Raw genomic sequence first — 20,002 nt, forward strand, 5'->3', positions numbered from 1 at the left:
CATATTGGCGAATTTAAAAGAGCTCAAGGTCTCAGTAGTGATCACGAACTATAAAAATTAAATACAGAAAGACATCATCCTTGAAGTCGGTCATGGGGTCATGGTTGCCAGAATCGTCTCGTCCTACCCATTTATGGAAGACGTTTTTTACAGTAGGCGCGGTGGCCTTATGGTTAGCGCGCCGGACTGGTAGGGGTCACTGTGTTATTACACAGCGGTCAAACGCAAAAATGACGTCACCTCCGGTCTTCGCCGCCTCGAACTTTTGACTCGAAAGTGGGCAAACTTTTGCAAGAAATTGTTAAAGAAATAGTACGGTGAAAGAACAGTTCAAGCTGGGACACTCAGTGGAGATGAATTATCAAATTTCCAATCCATAAGCGGCGTATAAACCTTAACTTTCCAGGGACGGCGTTAACTTTTGGGTTTAAAGCAAAAGTTTACGGAAAATTTAAGACTTTGTATGGAAAATTTTGGCGGGAATTACACATGAACTGCGCACGCGCGCTGCGTTTGACCGCTGTGTGCTGTGTTATGTTCTTGGGCGAGACACTCTCAATGCCTCTCTCCACTCAGGTGTATAAATGGTATACCGGCGACATAATACTGGGGGGGGGATACCCTGCGATGAACTAGCATCCCATTCAGGGGGGAGTAGGAATATTTCCGGGATAAGCTTCGGCAGTATGGGCCTCAGGGCTCGAGGCTTCCCTCACTTTTTTACAATACGTGAAACTGGAAAACTAAGGAGACTGCACATAGGCAAGGGGAAAACGGATGGAAGTTTCTTAAGCAGTGAAAAAAGACAGCACAAGAGTAGTCAGTTTGTGAAAGTCACAGCAATCTTTATTTACAAGCTTGTTAGGTACATGTAGATGTTCAGATACGAGATTCGGAGAAGTTAGCAAGGAATGACTACATCCCTTATGAAAATTTGGAAAATTTCAGCCTGAGAACAGCGAAAGCTCTTTCTTGCCTATTCGTCGAGTCACGCAGTAGACGAGCGAGCAAGACTTCTAGTTAAGCCTCATCGCATTTTACTTCGCGAGTTTCACCGAGAATAAGCGCGAAACACACTCCACAAACAGCAGCATTCAGCACAGAAATTAAAGAACGGAAAAAGATAACGAGCGAAAAAAATTACAAGCTGAACTTACGTTTCGAGATAGTTTTGTCTTTAGTTTTACCTCTATCAGCTCTGATATCAACATAAAAGATCTCCTCACTTGTCTCTATACTGTTCCTGTAGTGTTGTTGGGAGAATGTGATAATAAATCACGACAAATCCTCCTTTGCGCTCAATACATTTATTCTCATAACCCACGTGTCTTTGCATTGAAAAATTGAGATTTTTGATCCTAATCATTCTAAGGGCTGAATAGGTCAAAACAATCACAGCGTCGAGAATAATCGCAAAAAATTACCCTGGCAAATATAAGATACTTTTTGATAATTTTCCCAAAATTTAATCCTGGAGAAAAATGAAAGCGTTAAGGGTATACAGAGAAAAATAATAGTTTACAGTATAATTCTGTCAATTTTTCAGCGTTTTGCATTCAAGATTTATAATAAGTCAAGTACAGCTAACTTGGGTATAAAATTCCTTCAACCAAAAGTATGTCATTTCATATCAAATAAATAGAAAAATAAGCATTGAATCTTTTGCTATATGTACAAGAAGAATTGAAAATGATTATCAAATTGAAGGTCAAATCCATGAAGTGAAAGTATTATCAAAGTGCAAGCTCCTAATAGGCTAAACAATCATGCAATAATTCTATATAATACACAAAAAGGCTAATGCTATGTACATAACAAAACCTTACTCCCATCTATGGCCAAGAGCGCATCACTGGAAGAGCCCAACTCCCACACTGCGTTTTAATCAGCCTTTGTACATGTAAGGTTATTTTTAGAACGGTTTTGGAAGGTTCAAGGCAAGAACATTGTGTGAAAATAGGCACAAACTGATCGGGAGACCAGAACTTTTTTCGGTTGAAAACCCATCTCCTTAACCTCACAGAGCCGAATGGTTACGTCAGAGATGTTGCCAAGCAACATGACGTGTTGTCAAGGAAACAAGCTGACGTAAACTCATGCAATTTCTCATTGGTCAATAATTAAGTGGAAACTCCCCAAGCGTTTGACAGAAAAAAAAGTTGCGTGATTTCCTTACTAAACAATCGCTTTTGATTGATTGCATTCCAAAGCCATTGACAGAAGTTTAGGTCTCCTTAGCGTAATATAGTTTGTGCTTTAGTAGTAGGCTTTCGTTTCCCTGTGTTGTGACTACTTTTGGTGACTTGCAACATCAAGAAGCAACCAAAATACTAAAATTTCAACAATCCCTTTAAACCTAAGGAACCGTTTTGGCATGTTAACTGGTCTCTTTTCAGTGTTCCCTAGGTATGTCCTCTAACAAATAAGTACACTGTTCTCAACATGTCACTGGGTCAGGTTCTTTCCAGCATCCCCTTAACTTGGCAGTGATTTCTTCAATCTGACTTGAAGTGATCAAATTAAAGTCGTGCAGGTTCACCAAGTGAAGCATAAAATTCCTTTCCAGGTTCTTTTCCTTGAGTTCTTGGCTGTTCTTGTCGATAAACGAACGGCAAGCGTCGATTACTTGGAAGTCGGCAATGTAGCTGAAATAAATAAACAAAAATTCAACATTTGGTTTGAAAAAGCGGTCTTCATATTTCTAAAAAAAATTGTGTGCTCAACGTGCCGAACATTGCGGAACGCAGATTTTCTGGCTTGTATGATTTTTCCCGCGCTTGCAACAGGTTATGTGTTTTTGGCCAATCAGAAGCGACATGTAAATTGGCTTGTGTGAGTTTTCCCGCGCTTGCTCCCGGTTATGTGTTTTTGGCCAATCAGAAGCGACATGTCATTTGGCTTGCGTGAGTTTTCCCGCGCTTTGCATCGGTTACGTGTTTTAAGCAATCAGGTGCGACGTGTAATTAGGCTTGTGTTCGTTTTCCCGCGCTTTCCACTGTTAAAGTACTTTTGCTTTTAAAGAGCTATATCATTTAATCAAAGGAAACCCCAGAATTTCAACTTGGTGGAAAAAAGTTAGGGGTAAACACAAACCAAAAGAAAATAAGGAGACCTGGATGGTTAACGTTTGGAAAGATTGAGGATTATGAACTACAAATTTTGAAAATAATAGGCTAAATATTTGAAAATAACCTAACTGCGTTAGAAAGATTTCTGCTTTTAAATTGCTAGCTTTTTCATCACAACCTCTGATGACATGATAATCAGCTTACCTGTTCTTCATCAAATGAAGATTCCAAAGTTTCATCAACTGTTTTTCTCCATCATTCACGTCCGAGAATTCGTCGATTAACTGAAAATATAGATAACACGGTCTTTAGGAAATAAAATCCATGTTTTAAAATACACAAATGTGTGATACAGGCAGTAGGCTCATAAGTCTGTTTCCTGTAGCAAGAACAGACTAGCAATATTGTGACTCTGCCTACAAAGAATGCCAGTCTAAAGCTGGTTACCTTTCAACATTTTTCCAAGGTTTCCCCCTATTTATTTATTCTCCTGAGTAGCCTGCGAACTGGCATGGTTAACGATTGGGTTACACACGCAAGTGGCGAGCGAAGCAAGCTGGCGACACGCAAGAGGGACACGTATACGCGTCTCGCGATGTGGTTCTTGAAACCTCGGCACCCGCGCGTAACCCAGAAGTGAGCCTTACTCCAAGGTGGAGAGAGGCATTGTGATAGTGTACTGTCCTGACTAAGAATTACAAAAACAAGGACAATTGTCAGGCTCAAATTCTTGACCTCTAGATCTCGGGCCAGGTTTACTAAACGTAATAAGAAGATGAGTTTTAAAAGGGACGGTTGTGTTGCATCGTGAAAGGTAAGCATAATTTCTAACGAAAATAGTTTTTTTTTTTGAGTGGTCTAGTTTTAAATCGGATTAAGAAATTCACCTGAATTGTCTTGACTCTCATCCATTCAGGAATAGTTTCGTCTTCACTGTCCTGGTCTTTCTCGGTGGTTCTGATAGGTAGGGTGGTCTCCGAACGAAAGTACATTCTAAAGAGAAAGGCAAACTGTCAGTATCACACACACGTACATCACGCGCAACTACGAGAATATCACGTGCCTTCAACAAAGTGCGTTTACTGGGCAAATAATAAGCAATTATTGGATGAGGTTGAGCATGATATCGTAAATTATCAAAACCGAGGTCGTGTTATCTGCCGAAGCCGTAGGCTGAGGCAGATAACACAGACACGAGGTTTTGATTATTCACGATATCATGCAAAAACCGAATTCAATAACTGTTTTATTATACGTTTTCAAACAATTTGCTATCACTTTTTCTAGCGCCGGCGTAAAACTTCGTCAGAACATTGGCCAAAGCGGTTTTATCTTGTGGTTCCTCCAGGTTCTTCTTCCTCAAATAATCATTCAGAATTTTTACACTTGTTTTTGCTGTTCTCTTGGTGTTTTTAAAATCTTTATTCTCGATCAAAACTTTCAATTCCTCTTCGGAAACGGAGGCGAATCGCTCAACCATATTTTCAAAAGTTTGACAGCACTACACGGACAAGGGGCTTGGAAACTAGGCGGACTTTGAACTCGACATGATAACCCAATATCTGCTGCAGATGTTGGGTTATCATGTCAAGTTCACATGCTACTGTATATTGACTGAATGTTCTCGACCAATCAATTTTTTTAAAGGAATTCTAATGTATAATAAGGCTAAATTAAAAGAAAAATAGCAAAGTTTCTTTTATTCTGACGTAAGAGCTTTTTGTTCACTTTGAAGTTTAAAGAAAGATTTAAGGATACCTGTGATGTCCATTATAGAAAGGTCTGCTGCCGTCAAACTCGCCGTCATCCGGTTCTAAGAATTCTGACAGACTTTCTCTTCTACGCTGAGGTCTGGAAGGCAATGAATTTTGAGAATCACCATCACTGAAAGAGCTCTGCTTCCGAGTCAACAACTCGATAACACACTGTACGATCCTAACTGCAATAGCGTTCAATGCCGTAGGATTGTCTTTGAAGGGTCTAACATTTGCTTTTAGATGAAGGGAGGGGAACCAGGGTATGATCCATAGTAATAAAGCTTTCAATCAATCAATCAATCAATCAATCAATCAATCAATCAATCAATCAATCAATCAATCAATCAATCAATCCATCCATCAATCAATCAATCAATCAATCAATAAAACAATCAATCAGTCAACTTTCTACATGTAACATTCATCAAAGGGTGTAGGAGTCCATGATAATGTTCTTATGTGGTATGTGCTCTGCAGTAGAACCCTCTAATCCAACCAATAACAGGTTATCCAAGATTCAGCCAAGAAGATGAAGTTTGTCCAAATTTGGTATTCTGGTCCCGCTAAAAAGTGGCTGTAATAATGAGGTGGCCGTAAGGCATGGTTTTACTATAGTTAAAATTGTAAATAGCCGATTTGGTCCGCGAAGATAAGACTTCAGTTTTCGTCTGTTGAGTCCAGGCCGTAACATCACAACACAAAAGAAGATTGCGTTACAATGACGATGTACAAGACGATTGCGTTACCTCCAGACCATGACATGCGTGTTTGACACTCTCCTGATTGGTCCCTCCCGACTGAGAGCGTAGCCGAGAAGATCGTTCATGTCCTCGGGTTTGCCATCGTAGGATCCGTCGTAATTTTCGTTCACACTGACATCGATTCTCTCTCCCTTACTGTGCGGCTTAAAACAAATGATAGGAGGTTACTTAGGCCCAAACAGGGAGGGGGTAAGATCGTCAAATATCATTACATGCAGACGGAAAAAATGAACACAGTTCGGAAAAGTCAACAGATTTCTTGTCGCGCGTTCAATTTATCTCGATCGTCTGCGAATTGACCCGAAAAATTTCACACTGATGACGTAGCAGTACTGCAAACCGTGTAGTGTTTCTGATTGGATATAAGCGCGGCTTTCAATTTAGTTCATGAAACTTAAACCAACGGTAATCACTCTGGTCAATCACAAAAGACACAGACAATCCATTGAACCAATCAAAACTCAAAGCAAACACACGTTGCCAGCGCGAAGAGCGTGAAAACGACCGTGAACGAGCCACCATTGGTATTGGTTTTACTTTAGTTGAGAAACTGGCGCGAGTTTTTTTTAAACCAATCACTAAGCGTAGTAATGCAAAACTAAAGAAATTGCGAATTACTCTCGATTCTCAAGTGAAAACCGCTCTATTTGTGCGCGACAATATATAACCAACGAGTAATGTACACGATACGGACATTTGCAGGGCTAGGTCATCAGTGTGAAATGTTTCGTCGGTTGTTGGTTTTTTTCCTTTTTCGTTTTCGTAGGCTAACAAAGATTTTGCCACGATCATGTTCGCTTTATCAGAGGGTGTCAATGGGGTATAGCTATAGTCAGTAAGCAGCTAAAACAATGGTCCTTAGTCAGTAAACAGCTTAAAAAACGCTTCTTAGTCAGTAAGCAGCAAAAAAATCGTTTAGTCAGTTAGTTGACATCATTTTGAGTCTTGCAGACGTTTATAGGGTGGTGGGTGGTGCCCAAGTGCTGTCGTTCTTTTTCTAGCTTGCAATGTTCTTGAACAGTACATCAAATCAGCTAATGAAGAATACTGTTTTTTTTTTACAAATCCAGCCTAACTACTGCCCTAATTTGTCTTCCATTTCGAGTTGTCAAGATGGGAGGAACCAGAGCATTACTCTCCTTATCATCATCCTCAGACAAGTGAGACAAAGATAAACTGGAATCAGAGTCAGAGTCATACTCTTCGATAACCTTCATTTTTTACCGAATGGTAATGAGATGTAGTGATCATTCTCGAAAGGACGTGTTTTCCTCACTCGATCACTCGCTCACTCCATTCTGATATTAAACCGCAATTATTCATGCATTTCACGTTAAACGTCCTAACAGAATGGTTGTTTAAAACGCCATTCGGCACACGTCAATCAAAAACAAATTATTCTCCAACCTCGTTCCCAGGATCTCTCTCTTTCAGGCCTCAGAGCTAGTACGCTATCAATGACCCATTCACGTAAGGAAACATTCAAAGGCAAATGATGGGAGATTGTGACATTACTGATAGCAGCTATAAGCTACATGCAGTTACGCTTGCCAGGTGACGCGTTTTAGTAAACATAACATTCATGCACGTTTTTGTTTCGCGTCACATTATCTTCGTGTCACGTCAAACGTTTTTCATCTTTTTGAGTCAAGCAGAAACGCGCATCTTTCTCTCAAATTTGATTCGCTGCTCAAAATAACGCTATACGTGCTGACAAAAAAGTAAACATATTCACAAAACAAATTTACCTAATGTTAAATAAGATCAAAGGTTACAATTGAATTCGCGCTACGAAGCCTGAGAGCACGAATCATCAATGACGCAATTCCCATGGAAAAATAAAACAAAGGCAAATAAAGTGAGACCTGCCTTTTTTTTTCTAACAAACTGTCTTCAAAACGCACGAAATGCTGTCTCAGATAACTTATTCTTTCAAAATTTCCTGGGGGAGGATACCCCCAGACCCCCTTACGTCGCGCCTGCGGCGCTCATGATTTCGTGTCGGAGGCCCTCAGACGCACCCCCCCCCCCCCCCATGCAAAATCCTGGTTATGAGCCTGCGTCACCTCGTGTCACGTCATCTGTTTTTCATCTTTTTGAGTCGAGCAGAAACACAAAGTGCTCGGGCGTATCTTTCTCTCAAAATGTATCCGCTGCTCAAAAATAACGCTATACGTGCTAACAGAAAAGTAAACATGTTCACAAAACAAATTTACTTAATGCTTAAAAGTCCTTAAAAGTATCAAAGGTAATAACTTTTATTGGTCGACTTTGCTCCATATACGCTTAAAAATCACATGCTTTTATACGTTTGTCAGTTAATATTTTGTAATTTATACGCTTACGATAGCGAAAAAAGTCCTTTATACGCTAAGCAGTTAACCCCATTGACACCCTCTTATCAGGGATCCCTCGTACGATCAAATCACTACCTTCATGTAAGACTACTCAAGATGTCCGCGTCTGCTTATAAAGATACTTACAGCGTAGGTGAAGATGAAGCGTCTGTGACAGAGTTTGAGATGTTTCAGCAAGCTGTACAGCCTACGGCAGTCGATAGAACACCAAGGGCAGTACAAGTCTTCACGGGCCTCCGTCTGTTGGCGCGTGTTGTTGTTGTAAATAAACTGGTAAAATATCCGCTGTTTCTTTCTGTTTTCGTTGTTCCCGTCAGCCTCTTCGACGGGTGTGCGCACATCGTTCGTGGAAGCTGCGTTCTGACTGGTCAGCGGTGCACGAAGCGGAAGTGACGTAGGGCGCCTTGGAGGCCGCGTTAAAGGAGTACCAGACCAAGAGAGTTTGAACTTTAATGTGGGGCCGTATGCAAACACCTCAAAAGGACCCATCTGTGAAAAAAAAAAAAAAAACAGTTTGGTAAAAAAATCGAGTGATGTTCGCCTTTTGCTTCAGCGAAGTTACGTGAAGGGACAAGCAAAGCTTAAGTTTAATGATTTCTGCCAGAAATATACAAAACTAAAAATAATAAAATGAAACGCTAAAAGATGGCAAAGTGGTCCTCTTTCCTACTGCAACCGCGAGTTTAACGTTATTTTCAAATTAGCTCGTTAGAATTGGAATTTTGGGATGATTCTACCGAGAAGACTGTTTTTCTCTTTACAGTAAAAGGTGTTCAAAGGACACAGATGACATCATGTGTCACAACAGTGGCTGCATTTTTACCTCAATTTCTTTAATTTATGGTTTAGTTTTATTCACGACCTACATCTGACACCAAAATTCAGTCCAATATTAGATTTTGATTACGTGAATACAATGGGAAGCCAATCCAGCATTCCCAACCGACCCGAACCACAAAGATTCGGATATAATGCAAGTAAACTGATTGGATATTTTAAGTTGTATCTTGAAAATTCTTCAGATCAAATCTTTTCTGTGTTACTCACTTGTCCTTCAAACACGTTCTCCCATGAGGTTCTGTTGGACAGTATTCCCTTCTTCCTCCCTGGCCTCTTGTTCTTCTCACTCAGCGCTAGTTCATAATCGCCGTCCGTAAGCAAACAGTGTTTGTTGTTATCGAACACTATCAGTTCTGCCGTGTACACTGTGTGTTCTGTCTCGTATGAGTTCGAATTTTCTGACGCACTGCCATCGTCCCACTCTCCCTGGGGACTGCCTCGAGCAACTCGACGTCGTTTCGGTGGGGGCTCGTCTGGGGTGAGATTGCCGTTCAGATCTGTGAGACAGATGAAGATACGATTTATTAATTTTACCACGGAATTCAAAGTAAGCTTGTTGTAGATATGTCGATAACCCGTTTAGGATAAGTTAGTATTTATCAAGTGAAAGATCGCGCGGCAGGTAATCGAAGATTCGTTCTTGCTGAAATAAAAATAACAAATTACTCTCTCATTCGTAAGGGTGTGCATGCGATCCACATTATACTTGTTTCTGCCTGTTTTGCTGATATTTAAGCGACAAATTATAATTTACGTTCGTTTAGACGCAGTGAAACAGAAGGTAAAAATAAATTACTATAATAATTGTAAAGGTCCGAAACGTGAAAGTGAAAAAAAAAAAACATCGTTCTGTGAATTCTGGGGAAAAAATTGTCTTAGGGTTTAAACCACAGAGTTGAAGCTTAGCTCTGAGAGTAAAAGAATTGAAGAAAATGGTTATGTAATAGATGTTCAAAAGTCCAGCGGTTTTGCAAGTCAGAAGAGAACCCTACATGTAAGTAAACTGCTTGCTACAAGGAGTTCGTTTTCAGTTTACCATCCAACATTTTTCTGAAGGGGGTAGGTGGGGGTGGGTAGACCTGGGCACGATGTGGTGGATTGCGTTTTATTTCGATCAGAGAAAAAAAAGACGAACGTTTTGCGTTTGCCTTGCCATCGTTTATAAGAACAGGCCCTCATGTAAGCTTATCACGAAACATACCGTTCTCGTCCTCGACTGCATCAGCAAGTGGTCCACCTGCTTTCTTCTTCTTTCTACCTCTTTTCATGACGCCTTTGCTATTGACGCGGTATGGGACGCTAACTTGCAGGCTTAAAATACACGTTCGACTCGTCTTGCCGCTCTTGAATGTGCCGTTGGGAACAGAAACACTGGCCGACGGGGAGACTGGTAACAACTGAGAACGAGGGTTGAACGGCGCGGAGCCTTGGCCGAGTGGAACGGTTAACACTTGTGGGTCACTTTCCTGTCGGAGAAAGAAAAAAAAATTAGTAAGCGAAACCCCTTTGCTTTTCAAATTACCAAACATTCTAAACCCGAAATGTTTGGATAGCATACAGAACAGACGGATTTACGGGGTTCACGGCAGAACGCGTGTGTGAAGTGACGCGCGTGGTTTGCGTGTGCCCCACGTTTGTAACTCGGAAAATCTTCGTGACTATCCGAAGAGTTATCGATTCTTATCACCCAATCACATCGTCGAACGAGCACTCGCAAGTGATAAGTTGCTACTGTACGCCGGCTGCTCGTATGAAAATTCGTCACGCCGATGTCGCTTAGCAACTTCTCCAATAAAGACCGCTGGCTCGGTTCGAAAAAAGGCATTCGTTCCCTGCCCTAGCCTGCGTTGCAGACGAACAAAACCCCGGTATGCTATCCCTGCCCAAAAATGATTGGTTTCGATTGAGTTTGAGTGGCACGGTCAAGCGAATCGCATTTTGCAGACTTTGAGTAGTCCCTACTTACACTTCTATGTTCTACGAGCGAGAATAAACGAATTTCTAAAATCAATCCCAAACGAGCCTTTTGTTGTTCCTGAAGTTTTGGCCACCTGCGATTTTGCAGTTTCAGTTATTCAAAATACCTTTCTTCGCTTGTGACAGACTTTGACGAGGAGCACATCAACCTTGATAAAATCTTCTACCAATAATGTGCTCTTCTTGTTGTTTGACAAGTCACCATTCACTGAAAGAAGCAAAAAAAAGTTGCGAGTGAACAGGATGCGAACTAAGAGACAGTGTACGATTCAGAAGCAAATAACAGGAAAAAGAATTACCAAAACTGTTCTATAACTACTTTGACAAAAATATTGTACATGTAGTTTGCTTTTCTTTAATGTGTGACACTTTTTCAGTTGTGTGTAATATCGGTTACTTCGCCCCAGTCAACTCGCCCGGGCTGTTAAGATAGCGTAGGCTCGATTTCCGCCGCGGTAATGGAGCCTAGGAATACCGACACATATATCATTTTACTTTTAAGGCAACACGCTTTTAGAACGAAAACTATTAGTACCTTAAGGCCTATTTTATGTCGATGTCACTTTACTCAGGACGAGAACTCGTGAGCAAAGTGATCGGTTATCGTTGTAGAGGCAGACCGAAAATTCTTCTTGTTTGTAGCGTGTTTTTCCTCTTTCATTTTTCTTACTTTTTTGGTTCAATGGGATAACTTTACCTGGGCCAGTTCCGTGGAAGAACCCTGTAAATGTGAGATTCATGTAGCCACTGTTCTCACTGCAAATTAAAAGAAAAATAAAGTTAAATTTTGTAATACATGAGTTCACTAACTCAATACAACGTTAAAGTCTCATCAAACTCGTTAGTAAAACAATTTTATACAACTTAATATTATTATACTTTCAGTAACTTTACTAAACACAAGCTTTCAGTGTCATCACAGCCACAAACTTCATGAAGTCTCACAAAAGTATACCAATTAATTTGTTGTTTCGACTGTATTCTGGTTGGTAAATTGCGTGTGCTTTTTTGCTGGCTGTTATTTCTACGAAATTATGCATTGGTACACCTAAGCAATACTAGTATGATTACATCACTAGTTGATGAATGTCTTTATTCTCATCAGCTCTCAACCTCGTTCCCAGGGTCAGCTCTCTGCATTATGGTAAGGAGAAATGTGCTGTTGATCACCGTCGGTTTGTTGTTAATAATTTCTTCATTGTTTAATGAATTGTTAATTGTCAGTTTCTTAGTTGTATGGCAGCTACCATAAGCTGGTGATTCTACTGGTCCCCCAGTGTAGCAGTTGCTATTGTTTTGGGCGCTAGGGGCATTGTTTCTGTTGTTTGTTCTGTTGCTCTCTCAAAGAGTAGTGTGCCTTTCATGTGAGACTTTGTATGTAAGAGCTGCTACCCGACTCCAACTCATTTTATAATTTTGAGAATGTTATTGAGCTTGATTCCGCAACAGATAACTGACTGATTTCTTTAATGGATCAATCATTTGACCAAAGTGTTTTCTACAGCACAGTAAGTGATTCTGTATTCAACAGGATAAAAAGAGTGGCAGCCAAAGGCAAATATTTCTCGCAGTTAACTACTATTTACAGTGACAGTACATGTAAGTTTGAAAGCTAATATTGATGACAGATGCAGAGTTCACATGATTGGAAGCAAAAAGCTAATGCATAAACTACAGTACATCTAGTAAGAGACAGTACACACGCAAAAGTTGAGTTTGTTTGGTGCTGCCTTTAGATAAGCAGGTTGTGATTTGGTTTAAGATGGTACTGATTTGTTTCAGCCTTGCAGAAGAGGAATGTCAGAAAGGCCTCACAACAATAGGAATGTAGGAAGCATTGAGGCTTTTACTTGAGTTAGCTTTAGCGAGAATTGGTAGACCATTAGTTTGTGACCACACAGTTGAAAGTTAATGAACAGTACTTTCACATAGTACAGTTTGCTATATACTTTTAAGGGAGATTCTATTTCTACTTTCAAGCGGTAATGTTTATTACACCATTTGAGACAAGATGGTTTTGACTTACAACTCTACAGATGAAACTCTTGTGTGTGACCATTTAGATGAAACCTACTAACGTGTATTTTAATATGGTACTGTTTATTTTTCTGCACAAGGTGTTCTAAATTTTTTAGTCTGTGAATGCATCAAGTGTGTCCGTGTCCGTTTTTTTTAGTCTGTGAATGCATCTAGTGTGTCCGTTTAGATGAAAGCAACTGAGCAGTATTTTTACACCATTTGAGACAAGATGGTTTTGACTTACAACTCTACAGACGAAACTCTTGTGTGTGACCATTTAGATGAAACCTACTAACGTGTATTTTAATATGGTACTGTTTATTTTTCTGCACAAGGTGTTCTAAATTTTTTAGTCTGTGAATGCATCTAGTGTGTCCGTTTAGATGAAAGCAACTGAGCAGTATTTTACATGGTGCTGTTTATTATGCTGTGCAAGCTGGTTCTAACTTTTTGAGTTTGTGAATGAAGCTCTAGCTTTTGACCATTGAAAGGAAGCTACTGGAATTCCTTTTATAATGGTGACATTTGATTTTAATATTAAGCAAAATGGAAGTTCAATTATTTTTCGACACAGCTAGGAACTCACAGAGGATCTCCTACATCTGACTTGCTGCTGTCACTCTCTACTTTCTCCAACATGTCGTCGATCTTGAAACTTTGTCTGTGAGGAAACACAAGCAAAACAGCTATTTTAGAAATACTTAATACATCAAAATAAAAAAAGATGCTTATAACACCAACTACGTGTAGAACCAATATGTCCTTATAAAACTGGATACTTGGGTATTGTTATAACTAGTAACTGCTTCCACCAAATATTTGGTGATTCCCTAGTATTGCATTGCGCATCCTTACTACGCAGAATTTGAGCGTAATTAGCGCGCACACATAAACAAAATGGCAGGTTTTTTCTATGCGGCTTAGCTCGCGCGAGAGAGAAATCATCGTTTTCTCGTAAACAAGTTTGGTGACCTATCATTTTTTCTCTTAGTTCAAAAGTAGCGATCAAATTCTTTCTATAAAATGAATACAGATCAATTTCTATGGCAGAATAATACATTATCACCGAAAACGTGTACTTTGCCAGTACTCGCAAAGGAAATATAAGGAATTATATGGTAAATACAAGGTTATCCTGCTCCTAAACGGATACGGTGACTCCCCTTTTTTATTTCAAAATTTAACTTCCTTTAAGGTAAACAACCAACTGGCAAAGTTTGGTTGGAAATCTATGAGCAGTTCTATTTCAAGGGAATTACCTTTAGTTAATGTTTTGGTTAAATTTGTTGAGTATGGCAGCTGACCTTATCAGGTTTTTTACCTGAGACCACCCTCTTACAGCGGATTCGGGATAAGTGTTTAACAGCCTGTTGTCGCGTTCATTGTCATGGTTGAATTGATCTTGTTGCGAGGCAAAATGACAAATGTTGCGAGGCGGGAATTCCAACATTCTGCCTAAGAAAACTACAAAGTGTTTTTTCCCAGACAGAACGTCGTCATTCCTGCCTAGCAATGTCTGTCATTTTGCCTGGCAACGCAATCAATTCAACCGTGACAACGAACGCGACAACTGAGGCTGTTAAATGCTCAACCTGAATCTGCTGTATCTGGAACACTGACACCCTGTATTTCAAAATCAATATGTTTTATAATTGGCATCCATGGGTACTTTCTGTCTCACCCCAGGTATAATCAAGCCTGGGAGCATCAATCAAAAGTCAGGTTGTAATAATTTTCTTGGTTTGTGAGTGCTTTAGGAAGATGTTTTTCCAGAGAGACTGCTTGTAAATTCCTAGTATTCACCCTATACATAGCAGGAAAGAAGAAACATATTCCAATCTCTCTGTGATCCTTGCAAAGTTTTCCTTTCTTTGACAGATAAAATGCTGGTTTATCCTAAACCCTAGTTCTAACCGATACCCTTCTAAACAGCTAATCCTTGATCATCACCCTTCTAAGCTTAGATTTCTGTCTTGCCATCGATTTGATGTTAAAAACATTTTTCAGTTTCTGGAAAGAGCTACATGAGTATTTGACCTTTTTTTCTAATTCATGTACAAAGTTTCAGTTCTAAGCTTTAATTTACTGAGTTGTACAGTACTTAAAGGGAAATTACAAATTAAATAAAGAAAAGTAGAACTTAATTATTTGTACTCGCTAAATGACATTTGACTGACTTTCTTAGAGAGCCTGATACAATACTCCACGGGCATTTAAGTCATACTTGTGGATAGTAATTTATGTGGAGTCAATTTGTTAATTCCACTGAAATTTTTTGGAATGAGCATGATGTTCTCAGGTTTCATGCAGAAATTTTCCACCTTTTTGTTGAAAAATGGATTGAAAATGCTTTGACAGAATCTACCTTTTCCTGCAGACATTAAGTTTATGTGGAACTATATCTGAAATAAACTTCATTACTCCTTTTTTTGGTGTGTATTTATATGAAGTGTCTGTACGTCTGTTAGTTGTCTGTCTGTCTACACAATGTATGTCTACAAAACTATGCATTTCAATAGTTTTCCCTTTGCAATAAGTACTCTTGCAAGTTATAGCCACGCAGATTCAGAGAAAAAAATACCATTTACTACTATCTCTTTACAAAACCCATTTTATGAATGTTTTCTCTGTGTGTTTTAGAATAATATTACATCTGACAACTCACTATGAATTCTGCTAATCAAATTTAGAAGGTGGGAGGATTGTGCAACAAGGAATTCTCTCTCACATAGGAAGATGGGCGGCAGGTTTTTTACAAGAATGTTTATTACAAAGAACAAGTACAAATTGTTAAGTGGGATAACAGAAACACGTGCTCAAAGCACCACACGTGTTAAGAACCCTTTGTTTAAAAGTCATAAGAAATAATTTCCTACAATTCTGCTCAACAAATAGTTCTGCTAGCTAATAATTTAACATGCAGAAATATAAAACCATCTTTATCTGAACGACGTTTTTTGCTGGAAGAACAATAAAAGCCGCGATCCTAGTTTTAGATGTACACTAACCGCTTTTTCGCTGCCGGTCTTGTTCGTCGATGCTTCATGTATGACAAGGTACGGTGAAGAAATACGGGCTGTAATAAACATTTTAAACGGTTAGTACATCTGCTTGATTCATGATCTTATAAAGGGATAAATTCCGTATCGCTTAGTACACTAATACTTCTTTTCAAGGTTTTCTATCGTCAGCAAATAAAAGCGATTTTGGGTGTACACAGTGACAAATTTGACTTGCATTTTGTCAGCATCTGCCGGCTTGGAAGAAAGATAACACGATCGCCCCTGTACTCGCTAGCACAAAATTATGTCAAGAAATCCAGTACCTACCGCAACAGCATTTCTTGTTCGAAGAAAGCGATAAATTTGCGTGGGTTCTGAAAGCGGAAAAATCGAAAATTACAAGTTAAAAACCATTCTACTGAACTGAATGAAGCGAAGGATTGTGTATATTTTGGGGGCTCGGAACACAACAGACTTACTTTCAAAAGCTTGAAGAAATAGTTCGTGATCTGCCCGAAGTTGCTCGAATTTGGTCTTCTTGGGACTCGGATAGATCACATCAGCCTTCTCACTGGTCATTTTCCTCGGATTTTCAAGGTTGTATAGACAACAAACGGCGAGTTCTGTTCGCCCTTTCACTTCCTGGCGTTTGAGAACCGCGCGAAATGCACGCGAGCGACGACCGCAACACATTGTGGGTATTTTTGCGCGAACCGTGCGCTCCCTGCAAAAAGAAGTCCAATATTTCCTTTCAATGTCCGGCCGTGGGATCTCGCGCTGTAGTGAAAAATATTTAAGTTTGTACAGTACTTTAGATCTTTTTATTACAGCTAGCCGTTGAGACATGAAAATCATTCGGTGTGTAAACCTGTAAAATGTTTATTTTTAAACAGAATAAGATTTTTCTTTTTCGGTTCATTGTAGTTTATACAAGGAACCTGCAAACGTAAACTTTGAAGACTATACTAATAAGGATTTGGCCGTTTTACAAGCTAAAGAAAACAGTTATCAGAAGAGGGGTGCTACTCGAAAACAAGACGGAAAGACATTTTCAAGGATACATACTTGCAGTTCCAAACATTTAAACATTCTGGTTTTTTCGACTTTTTTTGCTTGTTTACAAGCAAAAAGTAGGAGAATAGCGTTTACATGGGCTAAAATCTGAACCGGAAGGGATCGCATTCTTGTTAACTCTCAAGGGACTGTTTTAATTTCTCAAGGGAATACTTTCCGCTGTGGGTGATCAAAGCGCGTGACTTGTAAAGTGTCACTCTATAGTTGTGCTTCAGGACTTCCGTTCTTGTAGAAAAAACGTGACTTGTCAATTTACAAACGTTATATAAGAATCAAAAACGTGAGTAGCCCAAATCTTACGTCACATAACCAATTAAGAATGTAAGGGGTTCAGCGCTCGAAGGCAGCGAGGTTTAAAACGATTAAGAACGCAATTTTTACTAGTACAAGTCTTTAGGCGCTAATATTAATTTAACCTAAAACGATTAACAACGCAAATTTGTACTCGTACAAGTCTTTCACACACTAATACGTTGCTAATAGTTAACCAAAGGGAACTCATTTCGTGACAATTGATTATTTCTGCTGAGTTGCACAATTTAGAATTGCAACATCATCTAGCGAAGCGCACTATTACTAAAAATAGATTTCGCCACATGATACCCCCCCCCCCCCCCCCCCCGCGTGAGTCGGACAACAATTTTAGTTTCGGCAAAGGTTTGTATGGAGGGGACGCATCCTTGACAAGAAAAAAAAAGGGCGAGAAAGGCACAATTTGAGGCCGAGATTCTCGAAAGGCCGAAAAATGATAGATTCCAAACATTTTTGCTTTAGTAATTGAAAAACAGATTGAAGGTATCCAAAAAATGGCCCAAAATTGAATTTATTAATCGAAGATCCGGCAATGACACCTTGATTCCCACTGCAACATTATTCAGGCTGCCGAGAAATTTAAGCGGCGGATAGCGAATTACTATCGAATTATATAATTGCAAAGGATAGCACTTGTATGTTTGCTTCATTTAGGCCCCGGAAAGATCGTCGGTTGCAAGAAATTCAGAATTCTTCCCGAATTTGACGGCACTGATCGCCGGCCATCCGATCTGTTTCGACACATGATAGATAGAGGGCGAAAATCTTATGCTATTCAAACGCCTTTCTAATGGAATTGACGGCGGGTTTGATTTTGATAAAGCTGTTATTTATCCCCATTACTATTACAGACTGCAGCTACAGCTGCCGAGCTCGATCAGTGTATATTAAATAGTATTTGCCGCGACAATTGTGTAACGAAACTGACCTCTTTAAATATTCGGGTCAAGCAAGGGGACCGATCGGACGAGCGTTTCTTTGTGTAATTTTGTGGTGGCATAAATCTGAGGTTAGCTCTGTTGTGTTGCAAAATGTGCCACTAAGAACAGTGTAAACGTTTTGCATTTCTCATAAAAATAAATGTTTTCTTTCAGCAAATCCCGGCAGCAAATCGGGCCTTTATAATCCATTCAATAACTGAGAGTAAAACATTTTACACATTTATTGAATAATCGCTTTGTTTGACAAACCTTTTGTTTCAAACCACGGTTTGAGCTTTCTACGTTGCACAGGTAAGGCTTTCCGAATTCCGAGCCAATCTGGCCATGGTTTTGTGAAACAATCGCTCATATGCCTCCAAAGTGCCCGCCAACCATACATTGCTCTTACAGGACTTACAGAGAGCGGTTTGTTTGTCCGAATTTTATCTGACTCACACCGAGGGTCGCATTCTGTGACGTCATTAGTGCGCTTCGCTAATTGCAACATCATTAAATGTGTTAAGTGATATTTATAAGTGTTTTTGTAGCCTGTTGTGAAATTACTTCCGGTGGAAACAGTAAACGTTAAACGTTTCTTTTGTTCAGAAGTAAATGCATCGCCATTAAAGAAATAAACAGCAACTGTTTTGCTGGAAATGTAGTCGTTAGAAATGGCATGTGTAGCCGTAAGGTAAAGAATAACGCGAGGAGAAGCGGCTTTTGGTAATATCCAAACGAAAATTTACTTCTCAATGTGGGGTTAAGATTGCGTGACGAGGTAACTCTGTCGTGCGTAACCTAACCTGCGATCAGGCGTTATTTTTCTGCATTAAGCCGAGTAGAAATCTTTCTAACTCGAAAGGAAACAACTATTTCGATTAAACATGTTAAAGGCAAACGTCAAAGTTTACCTTTTTTAACCAAGCCAAAGTATATGAGTCGCAAAGTACCCAGCCGTCGCGACTGACAAATACAGCATTTACTCCGCGAAAATAAAAAAAATGCTTGAACTGAAAAACGTTTGAATTCTTCCATGATATGTTCGAACAACAATGCCCAGGATAAACCTTCTACTCATACTAACTTCATGCAAAAAAAGTCGATATCTCGAAGAGATCTTTGATTTTTTTCGTGCCTTATAAATTTCGCGATTATTTTGAAATCGCGAAAATTAGTACTCGCGAAAATAAGTAAGAATAGACAAACAGCGGTGATAAACATTATGAAAAATCGCATTTTTATAAACTTGACGTTTCGTATGCTAAGCTACATACATTTTCAAAAGTATGACCGTTAAAATTTTGGCAACTATTTATTTAACGGTCATACTTTTGAAAATGTATGTAGCTTAGCATACGAAACGTCAAGTTTATAAAAATGCAATTTTTCATAATGTTTATCACCGCTGTTTGTGTTATATTTTTAATCAAGTTACGATGGCCTAAAACCAAGAGTCTATAAGTAAGAATAGGTACTAAAAACGGACAACACTGAACGGAAGTTACGGTTGCAAAGTATTTTTCCCTACTATAAACAAGCGACAGCTTCGAAATAGTGGTGGTGCCTTAAGAAGTGGGCCACTCCCTTAGCCCCTTCCGGCAGTCACTAGCGCCGTTCAGTGCTACGGGCCTGTCAGTACCATTGTGTTGTGTTCTTGAGCTAGACTGGGAAATGTCTCTCTCCGGCTTTAAAGTCAGTGGGAACAAACGCGAAAAGCAAGCGAGCGAAATATACAAGCGGCAAAACCACGAGCTCGTACATCAGGCTAGGCTCGATCATAAACATAAAACATAAAACTTTATTTATCCTCGAATTTAATATAGCTAAGACAAGCTTAGTTTCTTCGAGAAACAAGTGAAATATATATTTAAAAAAAATAAAAAGTAGCCTAGATCGCTTTCGTGTTCGTCCCCTC

General features: G+C 39.5%; 1 protein-coding gene across 1 annotated transcript; it reads right to left on the minus strand.

Annotated features, from left to right (window-relative positions):
- Window positions 1-1,351: 1,351 nt before the first annotated feature.
- LOC144633661 (polycomb protein suz12-like) lies at window positions 1,352-16,474 on the minus strand. The gene is given in 15 exon segments (XM_078492506.1): window positions 1,352-2,472; window positions 2,474-2,645; window positions 3,273-3,352; window positions 3,956-4,061; window positions 4,827-4,919; window positions 5,572-5,729; window positions 8,070-8,432; window positions 8,991-9,280; window positions 9,985-10,249; window positions 10,868-10,968; window positions 11,458-11,516; window positions 13,366-13,440; window positions 15,788-15,855; window positions 16,109-16,155; window positions 16,261-16,474. Coding segments are annotated over 15 exon segments (2,118 nt in total). The 3' UTR covers window positions 1,352-2,445.
- Window positions 16,475-20,002: the final 3,528 nt, after the last annotated feature.

The sequence above is a fragment of the Oculina patagonica genome, chromosome 12 (assembly GCF_052425735.1).
Source record: "Oculina patagonica isolate OP01 chromosome 12, crgOcupat, whole genome shotgun sequence".
NCBI classification, from domain to species: Eukaryota; Metazoa; Cnidaria; class Anthozoa; order Scleractinia; family Oculinidae; genus Oculina; species Oculina patagonica.